This window comes from Macrobrachium rosenbergii, chromosome 16 (genome assembly GCF_040412425.1).
Source record: "Macrobrachium rosenbergii isolate ZJJX-2024 chromosome 16, ASM4041242v1, whole genome shotgun sequence".
In the NCBI taxonomy this organism is placed as follows: domain Eukaryota; kingdom Metazoa; phylum Arthropoda; class Malacostraca; order Decapoda; family Palaemonidae; genus Macrobrachium; species Macrobrachium rosenbergii.
The window spans coordinates 2,505,017-2,530,497 of NC_089756.1; the positions used below are offsets into that span (position 1 = coordinate 2,505,017).

Consider the following 25,481-nt stretch of genomic DNA (forward strand, 5'->3'; position numbering starts at 1 on the left):
AAGATGGGGGCTGCTTCGGGCGCTCGTTCGTGAGCCTCTCTAAGTGCTCGAGATTCTATGGAATATTGAGTATCCCGATCTGGTCTGGAGAGATTTTCCTGGGCCCAGTTCAGTAGCAGTGTGAGAGAAAGGGCCGAGAAACCCAGGTGTCTCGGCTCCTCTTCCTGCCTGCACCGCAAGCGCTCCCCGAGTGCTTGCCAGTGCTCAGTCGGGTTCCCAGCCTGGTGTCTTGATCCTGTCGGTTCGAACATCAGAAGAAGCAGGGAAGAGATTCCCTTCGGGAGTCCTGCGGGTCTTCTAAGGGACTGACTCTCTTCCAGGAGACAAGTTTCTCTCATTGGCTCTTCCCGCCCTTGGGCGGGGACCGATTCGCATTCTCCTGTCGTGATCGCTGCGGTCCTGGCTTCCGAGAGCGTTCTCAGCCTGATGAATTTTTTTCTTCAAAGGAGTTAATTCAGGTTGAGACACCAAGCTTTCCCCCCCCAGCTTTGACAGAATATGAATTCTTCTTGCCTTGGAGGGTCTTGCCGACTGCAGTTTTGTGGGCAATTTTGGTGCTAAGAAGAAGGACTTTGTCCCAATTCAGATCTCCGGTTTCGTAAGTCCCGAGTTGGCTTGACCCTTAGGAACGAACCTTTACTTGGTTCTGCCTTTCTCTTTCAGAGATTTGCCAGATACCTCGGTAATCAAAGTTCGTACCAGGGCACCGACTTGTCCTTTGGACAATGGCCAAGAACTTTGGGTTTTAGTCATCTCAACTCGACCTTGAGTTCAAGCCAGCCCCCCTCAACTCCTTAGCTAAGAAGTCCTAGGCTTCAGACGAAGATCGCAACTGCTGATACTTATTGAGTCTCTGGAACTGGCGGCAAGATGGCTGAGACCTGGGAATGGATTCCTTCAGGAGAAGTATCTATTTCCCTTAGATCTTGGCAATTATTTCCATTGAACTTCCATTCTGCCCCCCTCTCCCATGCTCCTGATTCGGGAAATGCCAGCCCGGCTAGAGCTAATTGGCTCGGTACCCTGTCATCTTGCAGAAGCTTCCCCATGATGGAGAATGGAAGTCTGCTTCCATTCCTCTGTCCTTCTTTCCTTTTCGATGTATGAGGAAAGAGTTAGGCTAATGCTTGATTGAAGGAACCTTCGAATATGCTTGCATATTCCCCTCACATCTTGTGTCTACTTATGGATTCACAGATTGAGGAATAGGCGCACACTGGTAAGGCCTTGTCTTGAATTTGTGTGACCGAGACGATTAGTACCTTCTCATCGCCGTCCTGGGCTCAAGGCAGCCTTTTGGCTGTCCGAGAATTCAGGATTGGTTTTGCGGCACTCACTGGTTTCGTTGAACAACAAAACCACAGTAGTGGCATTTGTCAACAAACAAGAGGCAATCGTTTTTTCCTCCTGTTTCATCTCGACATTTGTAGGTACTTGAGTGTTGTTCTGCTGCACACTCGACAGCTCAGTTAACCAGATGCATTCCTGGTGGGGATGTATTGGTAGGCAAACCTGGTTTCGGGTTTTAGTGATCAGGATGGAACATGCTGCTCACTCTATCTTCACGAAGATTCATGCAGAGACTGCTCGACTAAGAAATCCCTACCGTCCTTCTGTTGCCTCCCTGCACACAAGTCGGTAGTTTTTTCTCGCTCCTTCATACCAGACCAGGGCCCGCTCCGGTGAGGCATGCTGTCTTTTTGGTGAAAACTCGATATCGACGTTTTTTCCCTCCGTATTTGTTTCGCTAGGGGTTCACAAACATTGCTCACCCCGAGCTACAGACAAATACTTGAAGACTTCACCTTCATCCGACCTGATTGCCAAGGCATCGAGAAGAATTCCGCTTGACCCAACCTCCTGTAGCAGCTACACAAGAAGCAGTTCTTGAGGCAGTACATCCCTGTGTGTTCAGGACTGGGAGACTTTCCAGCTTTCCTTGCAACAGCTTTCCTTGCAAGCACAGGCTTTCTTGCCAAGCGGCAACGGATATAGGTGGATATCCCTTGAAGTCCTCTGCAACACTGTCCCAGGGACTGGATCCGTCTTCGCTGGTGGTGTCGTTGTTGGAACTTCTTCTCAGGTCAGAGTCGCTCATCAAGTCTGGACTTCCTCGTGTTCTCCGCCAAGGGTTGCTTCTCTCCATTTCATTTGTGAAGAACGTAGGCCCTTGCGACCTAGTCTTCTATCTGAAGTAGCCTTCATCTCCTCAGTTGAGAGTTAGGTACAGACGAGAAGCTTCTTCAGTCATATTGTCCCAGGAAACTGTTCCCTGGGTGGCATTTGACTCTTGTTTGGGGTTCCTGTCCGGGCTCTGCATGCGCCTTACGAGAGTCGTCGGATAGAGATATGCCCTTTTAGGACCATCTCTTATCTTACCCTGGCCTTGGCGTAGAAGATGGAAGAACAGGGATGGGGATCATACCTTGACTCTTTCTCGGATGTCGTAGGTGGACTCCGAATCCATTGGCATCTACTGTTGGGTTCGAGTCCTTCTTGATCCCCTCCTCCTTGGACTTTGTGTCGATGATCCAGATCATTCGTTACTTTGTCCTGTTAGGGAGCTGTGGTACTTTCCGAAAGGCTCGACATTCCTAACCTGGATGTCGTCAACGGTTTTGCTAGTACTGTTTCTCCCAAGGAAGAAGTGTCTAAGGACACATCTTCCTCCTGACTTTGTGAAGCGATCAAAGGAGGTATTTGGCAGCTGACGACAACGATACCGGTACCTTCCACCCGAGAGCTCACAAAGTCGATGGCTTGGTCCATCCCTCGCATTCTGGAAGTTTCTGTCAGTCTGGAAGCAAGACATGGTCTCTCAGACCACACTCTTGTCTTCTTCCTTCGGTCTTGCCCACAGGCCCTTGGAACCCTTTTTCCTTGGCTGTGTGGTGGCTGCTCAACAAGTTGTGTTGTCTTACCCGGCTCCTTCAAGAGGACGAGTACCATCTCGCGTAAGATGTTGGTTCTGGAAGTGAGAAGGATTCCGAGTGACTGGCCTCTCTTCCTCCTCCTTCCCCGTCCTCCAACTTCTCCTTGGGAATGAGAATAGGACTCGAACCAATAGCTGCTGGAACTGGCACTGATGCGGTAAGACTACACATCAAGCACCTGTTCTATGTTTCTTATAGAATCATAGAAGCAATTCCGCTCCTTCCTCTAGCAAGGGGCGGAAGGAGAGACTGGCAATAAGGGAACCCTATCTCTGCTTTCCCTTACTGCCTCCGACTCTAGATCCTTCCAGCCTATTTCGTAGGAGTTACGTTTCCTCACTCATGCGAAAGGGTCCAGTATCTGACGTTTGATCTTGCAGTTCCTACACTCCAATCAATATGTCAGAGGCATCGGTACTCCTCCTCGCTCTTTTGACCAGGAGGAGTAGCCCAGGTGTGCAGAACTCCAGTCAGTTCAGGAGACTCACTCAGATTCCTCCCTCCAACCAGTGAGTCTTCCTAATGTAAAAGACTGACGGTTTGTATATCATGTCGAACAAATCACAATTTTTAAAAGTAAATTGTATTTTTCCTAACTATACAAACCTAAGGTCCTTTACATTGCATACTATGCCCACCTCATGCCACCCCTCAATCTGAACCTGGACCGAAAGGCAAACTGGAATGTTTACATACGGGCAGGCGGGTATTCCCGCCTACCTGGCGGTAGTTACTGCCTAACCACCTTGCTCAAGAGTTTAACTGCCGTTTCCAGCCTGTGCCTGAAAGTAATTCCTAATGTAAAGGACCTTAGGTTTGTATAGTTAGGAAAAATACAACTTACTTTTAATAAGTGTGATTTTTTTATTTTAGAGTTGGTTTACCATTTATTAGGTTCCATGATTGGATAATGTTTATTGTATTCTCAGGAGGGAGCCAAGGAAACAGCATGCAGATACGACTGGCATCAAACAGGATCTCACGTGTGTGTTTCTATCTACGCAAAATTGAGCGACAGTGCAAATTCATTTGTCGATGCCAATCCAATACGCTTAAACGCTAACATAATATTTGGAGATGCACAAATTTTTAAGCTGGATATAGAATTAACTGGGGTAAGTAGATATTCAGTTAAACTTTGTCCATGATTGTACTTGAACCAGATAATTATTATTGATGCTTTGAAACTACTGTACGCTACTGTATTGTGGTTGTTACATCAAAGTGACAGAAGTCAAGAAATGTATCTTTGTTCCTACACAATATACAAACCCTCAGTCTTTTTTGTAAGGAAATTACTTTCAGTGAAGCTGGAACGACTGTTAAGCTTTTAAACAAGGTGGTTAGATGGTTAACTACCGTCCGGATGCAAACATTCCCATCCGCTTTCTGCCGTTGTGCTATGTAGATGTGTGTGCTTGCTCTCTGCCCTGATCGCCGTTTTGCTCTTTTCCCCAGTGGGATCTTTCTTTTTTCTTTTGCTTTGCTTTGCTATGTATGAGCTTGTGTGTTTGATTTGACCTATGAGTATGCAAACCCACAAATCATTTATGCCTGGAAGGAAGGCTGTCACTCAGCGCATGTGCCCTGGCGTTGATGGCAGGGGTTGTACCCACTCCCGTTCTTCCGTTGACATTGATCCTTGTGTCCTCTGCACCAGTTGCAGAGGGCATGTCTGTAATCCTGAATCCACATGTGCTGAGTGTCATTCTTGGTGGCTTGCGCAGTGGGCAAAGTTCACAGGAAGGAAACAGTACAGGAGGAAAGCTGCCAAGGCATCAACGGAAGGTTATACTCCCCTGACAACACCCTTGGTTGCTAACCCTTCTTCCTCATTTCTCCCTCCTGCAGAACTCCCCCTCTTGGCTGTCTCACCTTCATCTTTACTCGCTTTGTCAGGTGAAGATCGTTGGGGTGTTGGGCCAAATGACAGATAAAGCAAGGGCAGATGGTTTCAAGTGAAAATATGTACAGCTATTCAGACTAAATTTTCCTTAATATTAATTTATTCTATTTTATAGCTAACTTACAACTAATAAATGGAATTTTGGGCTCCTTTACAACACTGGTTGGCCAAAATTTGAACCATAGTATTCAAATGTAAAGTAAACCGCCCGTATTCAAATACTTAAAACCCCTATAAAAACACTTAGAACTAACTATTTTGATAGTTCAAACACAAAAAAACCCTTTAAATATGCTATACCAGAGTATTTTTATAATTTTATCACAAAAAGTGCATTCAGTCATGAAAATATGAAAATACTGTACAGTAATCCGTGAATGTTTCTGAGTGAAAAATACTGCAAATAGGCAAATTTTCCCCGAATATTGTGTATATACGTTCCATAGAGAAATCCGCGAATCGGTCGGTGAGTCTGCGAATCATGAGAATGCGAATACAGGCGGTTTCTACTGTACACACACAATGTACACACACAATGCAAAATGCAAACAAATTTTATATCAAAAACTACCACAGACACACTCAGTCACACATCAACTTTCTACAACTACTTAATGATTAGGGACTAAACACAAGCAACAAAATTTTTATTTCAAAAGAATTAGCTTCTACTTGCAATTCAATATAAGAGAATAGTACAGCAATATGTACAAAATGGATCAGACAGATCATGTAGGCTTATATGCCCCTTCATCCTTAGGGTCAGTAATCCAAACGAGAACACATATTTATACAACAATAGGGCTCTCTCTAATCAAACAAAGAGAAATGCTTATCAATAGCAATAATAAGATATAGTCCAGCACAACAATAATTATCAACCAGAAACATGGACATACAACAACCGGGATTAAATATAGCGGAACAAATATAAAAATAATAATAATATGTTCACATTTACCTTGCCCTTTACATCAGGGACTTTAATCCAAATCAGCAGAGTAAATTTATCAATAGAATAACATATACCCATAGTATCAGTATTCCTTGACACCAACACTAATACTGCTGGCCATGAAACAAAGCTCAGACCTTATTTAATGATAGTTTGTCCAAAAGATCAATAAAATACTCAATACTCAAGTCTGTATGAGATCCACTAACAATGTGTAAACAGAAGACACTGAATTAGTACTTTTCGCACTTAAATAAGGGTTTTTATAATGGGGAGAAGTCACTTATTCACACAAATTGCTCAAAGCAGGCTCCTGTAACAGAAAAAAAAAACTAAAAAAAACATAAAAATAAATAAATAGAAGTAAAAAGATTATTTATTTCAAAAATACAAATCAGTGTCTTTTTATACAAAACCCTATTTCAACACAACCCACTACTTTTTCTTTTGTTTTTCAAACCCATTACATTTCCCCTAATTAAAGAAGTAAACTTTTCCCTTATTGTACTAAAAAAACAACTACCACACGGGTGGGGATTGAGACGATCCCTTCTCAGGGTCTCCACTCGCTCTTAGGGGAAAATTTTTCCCTCGGAGCAAGAAGAGTTTCCCTCCACTCACTCGACTATGCTTTTTTCTCTGGGATTGGTGGCAAGCACCGTGAAGCTGTCGAGCTCCAGGAAGCATGGATCTCCTTGGAGGTCTCGGGCACTCCATCGGTGCAGGGTGTCCTGGCACACCTGAGGGCATCGCAGGTTCTGGTAGTCACCCATGCTGCTGCTATTGTCACCATGACTATGGTAGCTATAACAGCATTTGCTAAGGTCCCTGAAACTGTGTCGACGCACTCTCCAACTTTGACGACCCCGACTGTGGTGGACCAGACTGCTGTCCATGCTCCTGCTCTCCAATACAGTGTCCTTACCGCCTCCTGCCTTCACGGTTCCAGTGGCTCTACTGTGCTTGCTGTTCCTGCTGCTCCTGTTACCCCAGCTACTCCTGCTGTTCCTGCCGCCCAGGCCACATGCTGTTCCTGCCGCCCAGGCCACTCTTAATGCTCCTGCTACCCCAGCTGCTCTGGCTGCTCCTGTGGTTCCTGCAGCTCGCGCCTGGATGGGAGACCTGACTGCCATCCTGAAGAGGATGTCGAAGAAGAAACGAAGAAGGGGGGTTGTAAGATGTTGTCAACGTCGTCGTCTTCATCTTCAGCTTTGACTTCGTCTGTTGCTGCCTCCTCTTCTGAGGCTCTCCGGCAGAAGTAGATGGCTTCCTCTTCCCCCCATGAAATCCTGCCACGGGACTTCTAAGGGGCTGCCTCTATCCACAGGGGAAGGATTTGGATCTCTTGTTGGCTCTCCCCGGCCCTTGGGCTCGGGAACCGTTTCACGTACCCCACCGGGGTCTCGTGTCTCAGGGGCTTTGAGTGTGCGAGCCCCCAAGGTCTGCGCACTCGAAACCAGTTTGAAGAAGTCTGCTTCTAAGACTGGTACGTGCCTGTCTCTTCCCGAGTTTCATCAGGCACTCAAGAGGTGTAAGAGATTCGGGAGTGTTGGGTGCTTGACAGAGTTGAGTCACTCCGAGTGCTCGAGATTCCATGGAGTCTTGAGTACCCCAAACCAGTACTGGCGAGTCCTCTCCCCAGTCTGGTTTAGGCACAGAGCGAGAGAAAGTGCCGAAACATGCAGGTGTCTCGACACTTCCTTCCAGTACTACTTTGAGTGCTCGGACAGGTTTCCACACCAGTGCTTCGGACTCAAGGGTCTGAGCACTCGGAGATGCAGCGAGGAGGTCCCCTATTTAATCTTCTCGTCAGGAGGTTTCGAAGAAGACTGGGGCACGTTGGGAGGACTGAACAAGTTCACATCAGATGGTGCTTGAGCACTCGACTCTGGCCATCCCCCACTCACATTCATGTGATCGGCCCTGCTTGCTGGAGAAGAATGCTCAGGTACGCTTGCATGAACTTCTCCGCTCTCCTTGGGACAGCACCTTGCTAAGACGTAGTTGCTCTCCTAGACCCGTGCCGCCGTTGCCATCGTGGGTTGGCAACCACCCGTGGCCTGCATCTCCTGCTGGCTCTTCCAGTAGGACAGGTAGGAGTGCTTGATCCCCTCACCTGTCCACTCAACCTCCTGGGGCTTCACCAGGAGGCTTGAGTTGGACAGGAGGGACTGTGATGAGAACACTCCTTCTTATTGGAGTTCTGCTACAAGGGCCAACGCCCCGGGTTTGGTTCTCAGACCGACTTGGTCGTATGCCCAAGTAGTCGATGAGGGATCCCAGGGGTCTGTTGAGGTTCTCCCTCCTGCAGGGAGAGTAGATTGGGAGGACCGCACCCTGGAAGGACTCGAGAGTCCTCTTCCCCAGGGTGTGGACACCCCTGAGATACAGAGGACTTTTGCAGAGGTCATCGCGCTGATTCGTCAGCACAATCTCGGGAAAGAGACCATGGCCTCTTCTGTGGATTGTTCTTCATGCCTCAAATCTTTTTGGGGTCCAAAAAAGGAACCAAAAGCTTCGGTGGGGCTGTCATGGCCCGTGCTCGCTGAGGGGGTACTCGATCAAGTGAATAACTTGGTCGCTGGGCAGGAGAATCCACTTCAATCGAACCACTCGGAGAAGCTCCTTCCTCCTCCTCTGCCTCGACAGAAGCACTTCTACATGCGCTTGGAAGGGTCTCTGCCGACTAAACAGGTTGAAGCCGACTGGTTTGTCTAGGCCCGGTTCTCTCGTTGCAGCAGTTTGCTGTAGAAGGGGTCTCCCTCTCGCAGCAAGAGGCAGCGAACCTGAAGGCCACCACTATGGTGGCTCTCCAGGCAGTCTCCTGGGTGGATCTGTGGTCATTCACAGTATCCAAGGTTGCTGCCTTCTTGGGTCCGATCATGGACCACTAGACGGCAAACCTGGTGCTGAAGAGGAGGGACGTTGCCCTGAATCGGATCTCCAGGTCTGTAGGGCCCTAGTCAACATTGACCCTCAGGAACAGACTGTTGCTGGGTTCTGCCTCTCTCTTCCCTAGAGAGTTGGTGGATGTTGCAGTGGACAAGAGATGTGCCGAAGACAACAACTGCCTTGTCCACCAGGCAATGGCCAAGACCTCGGGGTCTTTGTGTGCCACTGCAGCCCAACCCTCAGGTCAGGCTAGCACTTCCTCAACCGCTAAGAAGACCCAGGCTTTGAAGGGCACTTGCAGGAACACCCAGCCTTCTTCTACCTCTGCCAAGAAGGGCATGCAACTGTGCCCCTTCAACCCTCTTTCCAGTTGGGAAAAAGGGGCAAAGGTAAGAAGAAGAAGGGAGGTACTGGGAGTGGCGTTCCCCTCCAGCTGCTGCCATTGTTTTGGGGGGTTGCCTGTCAAGCCATTGGGCAACATGGCAGCGACATGGAGCCGAGGCCTGGGCAGTTGATGTATTCGGGAGGGCTGTCTACTTCCCTTCAAGTCTCATCCACCCCTTACCAACAACCCGGTCTGTCTCCTTACCAACATTCCCGGCTCTCCGATGGATCCCACACTCAGGGAAGAGGTGCAAGTAATGCTGAAGACAAGCACTGTAGGAGTCGTGTTAGATCGGTCCCCAAGCTTTTACAGCCGCATCTTTCTTGTAGAGAAAGCCTCGGGGGGTTGGAGACCAGTCATAGACCTCTCTCCCTTGAACCGATTCATTTGCCAGACTCGGTTCATGATGGAAATGGCACGCTCATTGCTCTCTTCCATCAGGGAGAATGACTTCATGCTTATGGTGGACCTGAAGGACGCATATTTTCAAATACAGGCAGTCCCTGGTTATTGATGGTCTCGGTTAACAGTGATCCGGTTTACGGCGCTTGTCTAGTTACAAAAATCAGCAATTTTCCACGCTGAAAATCACCGATTTCCCCTTATTGGCACTGATAATTGGGTATTGGCTCCAATAGATACTGAACAGAGGCAGTGATAAAAAAAATCGCCGATTTTCAGTTATTGGTAATTTTCGGTTATCATCACACTGTCAGAATGGAATTACCGCCAGTAACCGGGGACTGCCTGCACCCATCTATCCGTCCTCTTGCAAGTACTTACGCTTTATCCTCAGAGAATTGGTATTCCAGTTCAGGGTACTCTCCTTTGGGCTCTCGACCATTCCCGAGGCAGGTGTTCACCTTTGTGTCAGCTTAGGCCCATTCGCACGGGATAAGTCTTCACCTTTGTTCTCTCCAGTGGAGAATGAAAGAGTTCTGGTTCCAGTCTCGAGACCCTCGGTCCTTCCTCATTCCTCTATCGGAAGAGGTGAGACAGGACTTGGATTGGTGGATGGTCGACAGGAACCTCATAATAGGAGTATCCCTACATACTCCCCCCCACATGCTTCGGTTCTCAGATGCATTGACCGAGGGATGGGCTGCACGCCTGGAGGAGTTGCTGACTTCGGGAGTGTGGAACCGAGATGACAAGCACCTTCGCATCAACATCTGGAACTCAAGGCGGCCATCCTGGCCCTCCAAGAGTTTCAGGATCGAGTAATGGGACACTGTGGTGTTGATGAGTGACAACACAATAGTGGCATATGTCAACAAGCAGGGGGTGTCTAGTGTCCCTTCCGCTGCATCAATTGAGACTGCAGCTGCACGAGTGGTAGTAGCTCACTCAATAGAGCTGTCAGCTAGATACATTCCAGGCAAGAGGAATGTAGTGGCAGACAAGCTCAGCCGCCAGAATCAAGTGATAGGGACATAATGGTCCCTTCACTCAGACATTATGGAGAGGTTGTTTGAGCTTGGGGGGGCTTCCTGCCATCAATCGGTTCGCCACTTGGGACAACAGAAAACTTCAAGTCTTCTGCTCCATCATGCCAGACGTTTACACATTCCCTCCGTTTTGTCTGATTCGCAAGGTGATCAACAGTGTTTTGATCCCCCCTCAATATTGGAACACCTTGGCGTGGTGTGGGGGCTCTTGAACCCCAGGAATTTGTTCCCGGGTTTGAGTCCAAGAGTCTCATATATAATTATATATTTGTTTGGTTTAATTTTTTGGGAATTTTCCACTTTTGCTCAAATTTATTGGACCTGATAGATAGGAAAAGATATAGCTGGGAATGGTTATATATCCGAAGCTAAATAGTGGGAACTGTGGTAGGATCATCAACTGCTGGATAATGTTCGGACCTGAGAGTCATCTGATTGATAGCTCAAAGGCAGAGCTACTCTTTAGGGCTGGACCACGGATTCCAGTGGTGAGTGGTTCTGGGGATAGTACTCTCGGCATTCTATCCAGTTTGCCCATAAGATGATTAGGGTGGGGATGATTGTATTCTTGTAATACTCTCGGTCCTAGCAAGCGGGTTTGGGTTACACTTGGGCCATTCTAATCGTGTTGTGCCATCCCCTGTGGGGTAGGGTAGGGAAGCGGACATTTGGGAGTTGGTTCTCACTTGTGCCATTGGTGGAAGAATAAACTCCATGAAAGGCTGATGTGTTTTTAAGGCTTTCAGGTTTATTTTTTCTTTATTTATGTATTTATTTATTTTTGTTTCCAATCTTTATGAATAGTGACCACAAGGATTTAAGTCCCCCTGGTCCCTTTGATGGTACAGTCTCGGCACAGTTGATGACCGCTGGAACCTCCTCTGACAACCTTTGTTTGGAAAAATCCAAGAAACTTACTGGTATAATTACACTGGAACCCTATGCTCCAGTGCAGAAAAAACCCAAAAGAGGTACTGTAAATATCATCCTGACCCAACCTTGACTCACTTTGACTCCCTCTTTGGGAGTGGAAGTTGGTCAAGATTCCTAACCATGGAAGCTGACCAAAGTATTTCAGCCTTAAAATTAGAAAAATATTTATTAAATCAGCATCCAACAGCAGAAATGTCGTACAGACAAATAATGGAGAAGACTTGGCTTATGGAAACCACAACAAAAAGTCAGTTCAAAGACTATTTGTTTTTGAAAAATGTAGATAACATTAACCCTTAAACGCCGAGCCTCTATTTACAAAAGTGTCTGCCGTATGCCGGCGGCGTTCGGGAGTTAGCACCGAAGCGGAAAAAAAGTTTTTGTCAAAAAATCACAGCACGCTTAGTTTTTAAGATTAAGAGTTCATTTTTGGCTCCTTTCTTTCTCATTGCTTGAAGTTTAGTATGCAACCATCAGAGATGAAAAAAAATATCATTATTATATATAAATATTGGAATATATGACAGCGCAAAAAAAAATGTTCATATATAATTGTATACAAATCGTGCTGTGAGCAAAACGGTCAAAGCTAATGAGTTATTTTTTTTCGTTGTATTGTACACTAAATTGCGATGATTTTGGTATATAACAAATTGTAAAACGATCAAAGCAACACAGAGAAAATATTATCACAAAATGATGCATGAATTCGTAATGCTCGGACGTAAAAAAAAGTTTTTTTCAAAAATTCACCATAAATCGAAATATTGTGCTAGAGACTTCCCATTTGTTGCAAAATGAAGGTAATTGGTTGAATATTACTAGACTGTAAGTGTTTTAGCTTACAATTGCAGTTTTTTACCATTTCGGTCGAGTTAAAGTTGACCGAAGGTCGAATTTTTTCTATTTATTGTTATTTATATGAAAATTTTTCAAAACTGATAAAAGCTACAACCATGAGTTATTTTCTGTTGTATTCTACATGAAATTGTGCACATTTTCATGTATAACACTTTATATAACGCCAAATAGAAAACGGTGCCAAAATTACGACAAGGTGACAAGAATTTCTGAGATTTTCAGCCGAGTTACCGCGCGTGAGGTAAGGAAAAAGTTTTTTTTTAAATTCACCATAAATTGAAATATTGTGCTAGAGACTTCCCGTTTGTTGCAAAATGAAGGTAAATGATTGAATGTTACTAGAATGTAAGAGTTTTAGCTTACAATTGCATTTTTGACCATTTCGGTTGAGACAAAGTTGACCACAGGTTTAAATTTTGGCACTTACCTTGATTTATATGAAAATATTTCAAAACTGATAAAGGCTACAACCATGAGTTATTTTTTGTTGTATTCTACATGAAATTGCACACACCTAATAGAAAACAGTGCGAAAATTACGACAAGGTAACTAAAGAAATTTTGAAATTTTCAGCCGAGTTACCGCGCGCGGAGGTAAGGAAAAAGTTTTTTTAAAAATTCACCATAAATCGAAATATTGTGCTAGAGACTTCCAGTTTGTTGCTTACATCTTCTCGAGTTTGGGTGGATGCTTAGGTGGAGAAAGCAACTGATTATTGATATATGCGTTAAGCAGGAGCTCCAGGTGCGTGGTTCTGTGATGAGATCCGCATCACCACAGGTACTCGGATTTCTTTGAAATCTCAAGTTACCTTTTACCAGTACCATGGAATCATTCCGCGGGCTGGTATAGAGTCTACCTTGGCTAGAGATTACTTCATTTCTCAAGTATTGGAATCAATTGATGCACGATACTTTTGAGACTTGGGAATAGACCGCTCACCTGGAGAAGCTACGAACAAGTTCCTCATACAGTCCTCTTCGAATGCAGAGGCCATGGCCTCAAAGAAGTCTGGGGCACGTTGAGAGGACAGCCTGAGTCCATGCCTGAGTGCACAATAGCTCTCCCTGGTCAGCCCTTGCCCTCATTCACATGAACAAGCTAGCTTACCTGGGGATAGCTTCTGTGCATGTTTGCGTGAACCAGTTTTCTCTCCTCAGGACAGCCCCCACCCACGTTAGCATGAGAGGGTTCACTCTCTTAGACCTGTGCAGTCATCATCACCGCAGGTTGACAATCTTATGGCTTTCCTATCCTGCTGGGGCTTCGGCTCTGCCAGGTCAGCAAAAGGTGCTTGGCCCCTCTCACCTGTCCCCTCAACCTCCTAGTTACACCAGGACCCACGAGTTGGACTGAAGGGTTTGTGATTGGGATGCCATGTCCCAAAGCAGCCCTCCCATGAAGTTTACTCTCTGGGTTCAATCCCAGGATTGGGCCGGTCATATGTTCAAGTGTTTGAGAGGTCTGAGGTTACTGTCAAGGCTTCTCTGTTGCCAAGAGTAGTCTAGGGGTTATGTGACTGGGAAAGGCTGTAGGGTTTTTTCCTCAGTAAGGACACCCCCAATCTTCAGAAATCTTATTTGAAGGTCTCATTCCTGATGTGTCAATGATCTTGAGAAGAGATCGTGGCCGCTTCCTTGGATTGCAAGTCTGCACTCGAAGATTTTGGGGACCAAGGAGGAACCTAAGGCTTCGTTGATTCAATCTTCTTCGTTTGCAGAGGCCATGGCCTCGAAGAAGACTTATCACGTCTTCACGGTAGCCTGCGTTCACGCCTTGGAGTGCACAATTGCATTCCCTGGGTCAGCCCTCGCCCTCGTTCGTGCGAACGAGCCTGCTTACCTGGGGATAGCTTCTGTGCACGTTTGTGTGATTATGTTGCTCTCCTAGACCTGTATGGCCATCGTCAACACCTCCCACGGCTTTACACACCTGCAGGGTCCTTGGCTTCCAGCAGGCATCATAAGGGTGCTAGACTCTCTCACCTGTTCTCTTACCTCCTCGGAGTCTTCCAAGGACTGGGTATCAAACAGTTTTTGGGTTCGAGACTGGAAACATTTGTGCTTCCATCCTTTCCCAACCACAGTAACATATACTCCGGATTCGGTCTTTGGACCACACCAGTTGTATGCTTGAGTGGTAGAGAGATCACGGGGCCCATCTGGAGGTTTTTTCTGGGGATTATCCGTGAATTCAGCAGTTTACGATCTCAAGAAAGAAACTTAGCTTCCCTGTAGACTGTTCTTCAGCCATCAAAGCTTTTTGGGATTCCCTATAGGAATCCAAAGTCGGCTTCCCTGTAGACTGTTCTTCAACCATGGAAGCTTTTTGGGATCCTTTATAGGAAACCAAAGTGAATGGACTCATCATGGTTGCAACTTGCTGAAAGGGTTTTTTAGCCAGGTGAATTTTCTCTTGTATGGCCAGGACAGTTCACTCAGGTCTCTCCTATTGTGCAGAATACTTCCTCAGCCTTGGAATTGCCAGGAGAATTCCTCAATACCCTGGAGAGTCCTTTGCCGACCAAACAGATTAACCCGATGTTCAAATCCGTTGCTAACCGCCTCCCTGCAGAGGGAACTTCCCTTACACGGGGCAGTGACGATGGAATTGACTGTCATGGCTGCATTCCATACAGTTCCCTGAATGGATCTTGGGTCCATTACGTGGCCAAGATCACTTCTTCCTTTTCAAGTTCTCATAGTTCAGGAAAGGAAGTCACATTCAAGAGACCAATGTTGTTTGGAGGTAGAACTTTCTTCTACCTAGCCCACCAGACAGCTAACCTGTGTGCAAATCTGGTGCCAAGAGGAGAGACACTGTCTTGACTCAGGTTACCAGGTTCGCCGGTTACGGATCAGCACTGCTTCTCGGAAACGAACCGATGCTAGGTTCCACTCCCCTCTGGCTAGTGGTAGAAGTTGACACCTCAAGTGACAGGTAGGATCAGGGATTGACTCCGTGTTCACTGCCAGTGGCCAAGACCTCCAAGTCTTCTAATAATTTTACAGCTCTGCCTTCGGGCCAGACTGTTTCTTCCTCTCTGGTTCCAAGGAAGCCTGGGTAAGGGCCCATGAAGATACACCCAGTCTTTTTCTACCCTACCAGGAAGGTGCGCAACAGAGCTCTTTTTAGCCCCCTGTCCACCCTGGGAAGGGGCCAGGGGTTTAAGGAAAGAGGAAGGATGTTAGGGGCAGCATTCTTTTCTGCCTTCTGCTATTGAAGAGGGGTTAAATGACAAGCTATGAAGCAACATGGCACTGTACAGGGCGGAAACCTTCAAGTTCCCGCCACCCCTCTCCAGTGTGCGGTCCACTTCTAGACTTCAGTTCCCGGCTCATCTTCAACCTTGCCCTTGGGAAGAGGTGAAGGCATTGCTGAAGACAGTGCAGTTGGTACTTGTTAGGATACATATTTTGCATATACAGTGGACCCAGCTAGATCGCAGTTCAGCAATCATGGATTCAGTACTTCGCAGTTTTTTCTTTGAAATGTATCTCCAAATATATCGCAGGGAAATTCATCAATTCATGGATTATTTCAGAGAGCAAATTCACTAATTACTGGATTTTCATTTTATTTTCATGACTAAGTACATTTTCTATGATATAAAATTATTGACTAATTTTCAAATAATATTAATGTAAACACAGTAAAATATCAATCAAATGTTAAAGTAAAATACCTCAGTATTGATTTATTATCATCGTAATACCTACTCTGTAAAAAAACCATGTTCCTCTCTCTCTCTCTCTCTCTCTCTCTCTCTCTCTCTCTCTCTCTCTCTCTCTCTCTCTCTCTCTCTCTCTCTCTCTCTGACACGCTGTTGGTTGAAGGAGCTGGGAGTAGCCAGTGATAAAGATTGTAAGTTGATGCTTTGTATGTACTGTCAACAGTGTATGAGTTGTATTTTTGTTCTCTCTCTCTCTTACTGAGATAAGAAAGAGAGAGAATTTTTATGCATATGTAACATGTATCTTGTTTTTGTATGATACATAATTTATTTACTAATTTTCAAATATTAATATTAATGCAAAACAGCAGTATCAATCAAATGTTAAAGGAAAATCCTTCAATATCAAGCTATTATCATCTTAATATGTACAGTACTGTCTGAAAAAAAACCCTCTCTCTCTCTCTCTCTCTCTCTCTCTCTCTCTCTCTCTCTCTCTCTCTCTCTCTCTCTCTCTCTCTCCATGACGACACTTTTGGCTAAAGGGGGTTGGAAGTAGCCAGTGACAAAGCTTGTAAGTTGATGCTTTAGTATGTGTATTGTCACTAGTGTGTGTGAGTTGTATTTCTCTCTCTCTCTCTCTCTCTCTCTCTCTCTCTCTCTCTCTCTCTCTCTCTCTCTCTCTCTCTCTCTCTCTCACTGAGATAAGAGAGAGAATTTTTATGCATATGTATGTTTATTTGTTTTGTAAGATAAACACATGATATACTAGTTTTCAAATATCAATATTAATGGAAACACAGCAAAATATCAGTTCATTAAGGAAAACGTAGGTAAGATTTTAGTTCAAATTGTTTTCCCTGATCTTTTTCTGTCTCCAACTTAGGGGGAGGGATGAAGGCCTAACTGCCAATCATCTTGACATATTGACAATGAAGCGGGTTAGCACCTGGGCAAAGACTCTCTCTCTCTCTCTCTCTCTCTCTCTCTCTCTCTCTCTGCCAAAGGATACTCGTAGAATGTGAGGGATTGATAGATAGAAAGGGAGTGGTTGATAGGTTGATAGAAAGATATATATATATATATATATATATATATATATATATATATATATATATATATATATATATATATATATATATATATACTATATATATATATGTATATATATATATATATATATATATATATATATATATATATATATATATATATATATATATATATATATATATATATATATATATATATATATATATATATATATATATATATATATATATATATATATAGAGTATACAGTCATACTTCGAACTTTACGAGGTTAGGTTCCAGAACCCCTCGCGCAGGGTGAATTTTCACGTAAGTTTGGCATGGTCTCTAAAAATGCTAATAAATGCTTATTTCTAAAGTTTAAACACTAAATATGACCCTAATCATGCTCCCAAATTATTAAGTTAACTTTGAAATGAAATTAAAGTTACTGTAATTTCATTTAAAAGTTAGCTTAAAACATTACCCTTGAAAAGAGAAATAAATGATTGACATAAAAACTGAGATATAGAAGAAAATTTCTCTCTCTCTCTCTCTCTCTCTCTCTCTCTCTCTCCCCCTTCCAACCGCGCTATTTTAACAACTTTATTCTGCGACTCTTTCTCTTTGTTCTGAAATGCTTTTTCATGAACAAACAGTGTTTTATATTTTGACTAATACAACTCTTAGTTATTATGTCTCTGTTTTAAAACGTATTTGCAACACTAGCGTATTTACGCTTCGTAGACGATACAGGTCAAATTAGATCAATTTAAACTATCTACTGTACAGGTAAAGACGTACAGAGAATTAATAAGTTGTAAAAATGTGTGATCGCTAACTATGAGAGAGAGAGAGAGAGAGAGAGAGAGAGAGAGAGAGAGAGAGAGAGAGAGAGAGAGATTGTCCTTACTTAAGAGAGTGAAATTATTTATCAAATATTACGGAGACTGAGAGAATAACACACGGGAGAGAAAGAGAGAGAGAGATTGTCCGTACTTGAAATATCAAGTTATATTATTTATGAATTATTATGGAGGGAGAGAGAGAGAGAGAGAGAGAAAGTTATTCTTACATTAGATATCAAAAGATGGAAATCCAGTATTAAACTAACCATTAAATGAAATTAAAGTTACTGTAATTTCATTTAAAAGTTAGCTTAATAAATTACCCTTAAAAAAAGAAATATATGGTGTGACTCTCTCCCCCATTCCGTCGATCTGTTTTTAGAAGTCCCATCAACCTCGTTTTAAAAAACTTCTTTATTCTGTCACTTTCTCTTTGTTCTGAAATGCTCTATGTCTGTGTTTTAGAACGGCACACTTACAGTTTGTAAACTGTACAGGTAAAATCAGATCAATTCAAAGTTATTTACTGTACAGTTAAAGACATACAGAGAAACATTGCAGTATTACGTAGGTTGGCTGACTTCGAACGAGAGAGAGAGAGAGAGAGAGAGAGAGAGAGAGAGAGAGAGAGAGAGAGAGAGATAACAGTTGTCCTTACTTAAGAGAGTGAAATTTTTTATGAATTATTACAGACACACACACACACACACACACACACACACACACACACACACACACACACACACACACACACACACACACACACACACACACACACACAGAATTACAAGAAAAATTTGACCACCGATTAGCAACACTCCCCTCCTTGTCATGTTAAATGACATGTCTGACAGCTTTTGCCTTCACCTCCTCCTTACAAAAGATGAGGGAAGAATTTGTTTGTTCAAAATAATACGAATTTTGTAATTGCAGTTTTTTATTATTTTATTATTATTATTATTATTTATTATTATTATTATTATTATTTAATTTTATTAATGTTATTATTTGAAAATTAGTACTTATTATTAGGTAAAAGTTTATCTATCATACAAGTAAACATACCTGTATACATGTACCATAAAAATTCATCTCACTAAAGAGAGAGAGAGAGAGAGAGAGAGAGAGAGAGAGAGAGATTATTACTTTTAATAATATTTAATGTTATTTAATTTACACATAAAAGCTTGAAAACTTATAAATTAAATAAAATAATGAAACAAACACTTTTGCTGGGTTTCTCAGTGTTCACATATGTTCGTGTGTCTGTGAAAAACTCGTGTATGACATTAGTTAGGTTCCAGTGAAAAATTCGTGTGTCTGTGAATTCGTGCAACTGGAATCATAAGTAAGTTCAAGGTATTACTGTATATGTGTGTGTATATATATATATATATATATATATATATATATATATATATATATATATATATATATATATATATATATATATATATATATATATATATATATATATATATATATATATATATATATATATATATATATATATATATATATATATATATATATATATATATATATATATATATATATATATATATATATAATATATATATATATATTATGATTATTAAGAATATTCCCTCCTATGCCACATTTTTGCACTAAATTTAAAGTAAAAGGAGTAAGTAATTAAATAAGGCAAATTTAGTATGATTCACTGTAAGAAATTTGCCCCTAAAACCTCTCACCACTGCCTTTTGGGTGAAAACCCCTTTAAATCCCATTCTTGTCCAAAGTGCTGCTGAAAATCCCCTAATTCCAGGTGCAGACCCCTTCCATGAGTTAATCATCGCCCAAGGCAGGCCAGCTGGCGGGCAGACCATGTGCGTTCCGCCATCTTGAATTTGAAACCATGCTGCCTGCAGTTCCCACGTGGGCAGAGTGATCACAACGCCATCTAGGAAGAGAAAGCCGTAACTTTCGATGCTATTAAAGGGTCGGCGGCACCATGGACTCCAGAGCTCTGTCCCTTGCTCTATCCACTGCCTATTCCAGACACATGGCTGGCAGTAAAAGTAACTTTTGATGTCAATTAATCTTTAGGAGCTGAAGTTCTCGTAAGAAGAACTTCAGCTCCTAAAGATAATGTAAAATACCAGGATTTAAGGATTTTCGTCAACCACATTCCCTGTTATTCTCCAATTGTGTTCCTTTCCTTTCATAGTGCGATATAATTACAGTGAGACCTGTATTGCTTTATATTTTGTGCTGTCTACTTTGCAAAGCAGCTACGAGAAGAGTACTGTAATCGTTTGATGTCTGAGTCACAGGAATCGAGTTCATTTTAGGCATCTTCTATGTGATTCCTCGATTCCTTAATTACACTTACCGTAAGTGTCTTGATTAGAGATTAGGAGTTTTCACCGTGGACTTGCGTATCATCTGTGTGCTTAGCGTCCCTCCTTACTTCGTTTTAACAACTTTGAAGCAGGCATCCCATTTGTATTTGCTTTGCCTCATTACTCCAGAATTATGCTACCATTCTTCTAGTGTGTTTCTTTTGTAAATATAATGAATTAAGTTAAACCCCAGAGTTTGTAATTTTAGCTGTCCCCAAGGCCAGAATCCAGATTTTGTGGTAAATAAGGTAAGTTGCGCATCACCCTAGTATACCCCATTGATCTAGCAAGACCCCAGCTTTAAAATTACAACAATATATAATTATATATATAGGTAAAGATTTTCACAGACCGCTAACGCACCTATTTAAGAAGAGTGAGATTTCTAATTGCCAAGCTCGTTGGACCGAGCGAATTCTAGAGTTTGATATCCTAAAAATAGAGCATATTCCAGGCAAAAGTAATAGAGTGGCGGATGCTCTCTCCAGGAATGTCACAGGAGTAACAGCACACGCTGCAAAGTGCAAGGAAGAATGGCAAAAGAAACCTCGTAACGTGGGTGGCACAGGCGGTGCTGGCACTGGTGCCAGCAGTGTTACGACAAATGCTAACTGCGACAGTCAATCAGATGGGAGCGCGGAGCATAGAAAACAGGAATCTCATGGGCACTCACAGATGAGTGGGAGTGGCCGGGGTGACAGCAGGATGAATGCGGGTGGAACTCTGACGGGGGGAGTCCAGAGTAAATGCCCAGAGAATGAAAGTGTGGTTGATTTTTGTGGTTGGAGTGTGCGAGAGTTGGTTGAGAGTCAGGGTTCAGGAGCCTGGGCTAACCAAATCAAGGCCTTTGTGAGAGGTGAGAGCAGCGAATTCCCGATTTCTGTGCATTTGCGGAAGGATTTGTTCTTTATTGAGGGAGACGTCTTGTTTTGCAGATATGAGAAAAGGCATGGTGATATCTGAGCCTGAGTCATCCTCGAGCTTAAATAGAGAGAGCCATGCACATGATCCATGTAAGCCCTTATGCCAGGCATGTAAGTATGGAGAGATCCCTTAGAAGAGCCCGAGCACTTCTTTTGGCTTAGCATGCGTAAGGACGTAACTATATTTGTAAGAAGTTGTCATGTGTGTAATACAGTGAAAAGTCACAGACATGTGGTACCGAAGGCCCGATTGTGGCCTGTGGTACCTGTGAAATGGGATAGAGTGCATGTGGTTGTGGTCGGACCACTGCCTTCTGGGCAAGGACAACCCAAATACATTTGTGTGTTCGTGGATGCGTTCACACGTTTCACACACGTGTGTGCGATGGAAAATAAGATGGCAGGTGAAGTGGCCAAGGTGTTATGTTCCCTCGTGTGTCGGTTCGGGTGTCCCAGGATGTTGGTCAGTGACAATGGACATGAATTCATCAATGAGGTGATCCGTGAGTTTACAACTCTAATGCAAATAAGGCATGTCACCATCGCGGCTTATCGGCCGTCAGCCAGTGGGCTAGTTGAGTCCCATAATCGTGAAGTGATCAAATCGGCCGTCAGCCAGTGGGCTAGTTGAGTCCCATAATCGTGAAGTGATCAATATCCTAAGATACCTAATTGAGGATCACCCAACTTCATGGCCGTCTCTCTGCTGCAGACAGCTGAGCTGGCTATTAACATTGCTTATAACAGCTCGATTAGGGACACCCCTTATTTCCTGATGTTCAGGCAGGATACTCGATTACTACTTGATGGTCTTGGACCCCCAACAGATCCCACTCTATACAGTAGAACAATACCGGGTTTGGTTTTGTAACATGACCCAACAAGTGTTCCAAACTACCCAGCGACTGCTGTTGAGGGCCAATGAAAAGTATCGGGTGCGGTACGATAAACGCTTCGCACACATGATTCCCCCATCCAGGTAGGGGATAGAATCTACCTGAGGAGACAGCAAATGCCGAAGCACAAGCTCGAACCGGCCTATACGGGACCATATTGTGTGAAAGAGATCAAACACACCACTGCGGTTATTCAGCATATCCGCACCGGGGCCGTAAGTGAGCAACACCTGTCACACCTGCGTGCAGTGCTTGAGGACAGCCTAATGTTCCACACCAACAAACCGGTACCGCCCTACCCGGGACTGGCTGGGTATTTGGGAGAAGAGCCAGTGGAACCCGCAAGCGCGCAGGTGGGGCCATGCTGACTGTGCAGGAGCATGCTCACGAGTCCGTGTCAAAGGTGAATGCTATTGCAAAGTGAATGAGAGGGGTCAGTGATCAAAATTTGTAATTGTCGACCCTTGTCCTTACCTTGGAATCAGAGATATACGAAGAGTTTTAATGTTATGATGTTTCTTGTTTTATGTTTTTGATTTTCCAATTATTTTGAGTGTCAACATCATTTCCTGTGCATCATATTTCAGTGTCTAATTTTTTAAAATTGTGGTTGTATTAATTTTGTTGTTGCAACATTCCTTGTTATGCTTTTATTTTTTGTTGTCGTTGTTCCTTATTTTGTGTTTAATAATATACCAACCTAAATGTCACATTTTCTGTAAGATTTCTTTTGTGCTACGTACGCACAGGTGTTGGAATTTTTTGGCGAAGATTCATGAATTTTTCGTTATTATTGTTTTGTGTAGTTGTCTTAAAGGTAAATTGATGCCATGAAATTATGTTTTTTGCTTTGTTGAAAATTTCACTGCTTTTTATTATGTTGCTGTGTCTAAATTGTCAAATTATTGTTTTTGTTGTGTTCAATTCTTTCAGGAGAATTTTGTACATTAGCGGGATGCAATGTGATTAAAAATGTGATGACATAGGCTATTGTCATGATTGCCAATGCAGTGACAAAATGTATTATTTTCTGGTTATTGTTATGACCACCATTTTTTATGTTTAGTATAGTGCAGGACTTGATCTTTTAAAACTTTGTATTCTTTTTGGGTATTGATCTGTTTCCAGGAAAGGGTGAAGTTGGTTGGGGGATTTCGCAGGGCAGAGAAAAAAAAATAAAGGAGTAAATAAAAGACAAAAATAATATACATTTTTTTTTTGTTGGTTGTAAGACGTGTTCCATTCACTTGTAATTTTGGTTTGTACACGTGTCAGCTGGTCCCCTTAGAGATAGTTAATTTTAATTCATTAAGTCAGTAACCGTGAGGGACGAGGCTCGTGGCAGGATCCGGGTGTGGAGCAGTAGGTGCATCGCAAACCGCAAAGGACTTGGGAGGGGAGTGCTAAGCCCTTCTCAGTCTTTCTGAGGATTCCCCGGAATCCTGATGCAGGTATAGAACACCATTACAGGATGGGTCAACGGTCATCTTCTCTCAGACAGGAAACTTTCCTCCCCCTAGAAACCCCCCAAAAGTTCGTTGGGATTTAGTGTCTCCTTACCTGGCACTGATTGGCTGATAGTGGAGGAAGATGCCCAAAAAAGCGTCCTTTTGTAGGAGAGCGGTTTTGTTGAGGTTAGGGGAAAGACGTACTTCCCCTTGCTGCATCCTCCGGGTTTCCCCTCAGTCTCTCTCTCTCGTATTTACTGTAAATATTAGTTTGCTTAGATACTTGGGCCCTTGTGTAAGTTTTAGATAATACAGATCATTATTAAAATTACCCCCTGTGTCTTATTTAAGCATGACCCACAGTACTGCAGCCGGACCAGTGTAAGTAGACCCTATGAGAGAGGGTATATATATATATATCATATATATATATATATATATATATATATATATATATATATATATATATATATATATATATATATATATATATATATATATATATATATATATATATATATATATATATATTTATAAATATTACTGCTGTTAAGCCCTCGATGTATTTAGGTGTAGGAATATTAGTCAGATTGACCTCGACAGAGAACATCTCTGCCCCGCTGGTAGGCCAGGCAATTCAAAATAACGATCACAGCAGTAGACAGATGGCGCCGCGCATAGGCTGGGCAGTTTAAAAAAAACGAAATGTGCTAGGGCATTAGGGACCTAAACCTCAGAGAGGGTTTACACTCAGTGACCCCTAGTTATGGTGGCCTTAAGCTATCTTCCTCTCTATTCTATGCATTCGGCGATGCCTTTGTCAAGGTCGGATTGCCAGGGGCGGTATGTCAAAAGTCTGCCTCACCTTGCGGGAACGCAAGCGAGGTCGTCAGAGAGAGTAAAACGGTCACTGAACCAGGGTGCACGCGGAGAGCGTGCCGAACGCTATTCTTTGTTCTTTATTACTTTTACTCCTACGTCTATCTTAATTAGTGAATTGGGAAGACTGCCAGAATACGACTCCTGAGGTCCCTCGTTTGCGCAGCGACTCGACGTTCACGGTAAGTCCGATTCTTGTTGAAGCTTCGTCGATTGACTAGTACTTCTTCTGTATTTCACATTTTCTTTGTTTTCTTCCTTCAGCCACCACTTATGGTGTATGTGTTTACGAAGTCTAGATTAAGCCAAAGTATTATATTGTTAACTTCAGCCCCGTTATTCCAGTAAAATACCTAGGTTAGGGTAAGCAAAACAGTTTTAAGTCTCGATGCTTTTGTATGCCTCGCGTTCGATGTTGGGAAGAACCGTTGCGTTTGAAATCTAAAATTCATCTCAAATATTCTTGTTAAGGTTAATTACCCTTAACTGGCGACCTTTGGCTAATTAACGACTGTCTTTGAGGTTAACTTTTGGCTTCAAGTGGCAGATTACGTGTATTCTTGGTCTGCAGGGCCGTAAAAATTACGTAAATTGAATAATAAGTGATCAGCCGAGACCCTACACGTAACAATATATGATATATATATATATATATATATATATATATATATATATATAAATACTCATTGCAGCTTTAAAATTACAACTATATATATATATATATATATATATATATATATATATATATAGGGTTATATATATATATATATATATATATATATATATATATATATATATATATATATATATATATATATATATATATACAGTGAGTCCCGGTTTTCTGCGGTTCTAAAACGACGGTTTTCGAGTGTCTTGACGCTTTTCAAATACCATAAGTTTTTGCATCATTCTAATCCGACGGAAGAAATATGGCCCCAAAATGGCAGAATAATCATAATTTGAGGGTTTTTTTTTGATGTAAACTCAATCAATAATGCAGTTTACATCGTTTTCAATGCACCCAGAGCATTAAAGTAAGGTTTTCTTATGATTTTTGACGATTTTCTCCACTGTGCTTTAGACAGTGATTTAACGATAA

The 25,481-nt window shown here is 42.8% G+C and overlaps 1 protein-coding gene across 3 annotated transcripts in view; it reads left to right on the forward strand.

Annotated features, from left to right (window-relative positions):
- CHORD (CHORD-like protein) overlaps positions 1–25,481 on the forward strand; it is a 251,789-nt gene that overhangs the window by 145,010 nt on the left and 81,298 nt on the right. For all 3 annotated transcript variants that reach the window (XR_010855603.1, XM_067118301.1, XM_067118302.1), the window contains exon 6: positions 3,863–4,048. Coding sequence is in view for 2 of the 3 variants with exons in the window: in XM_067118301.1 (XP_066974402.1) it covers positions 3,863–4,048 (186 nt within the window). In the remaining variant the exon portion in view is untranslated. The remainder of the gene's footprint in view (positions 1–3,862; positions 4,049–25,481) is intronic.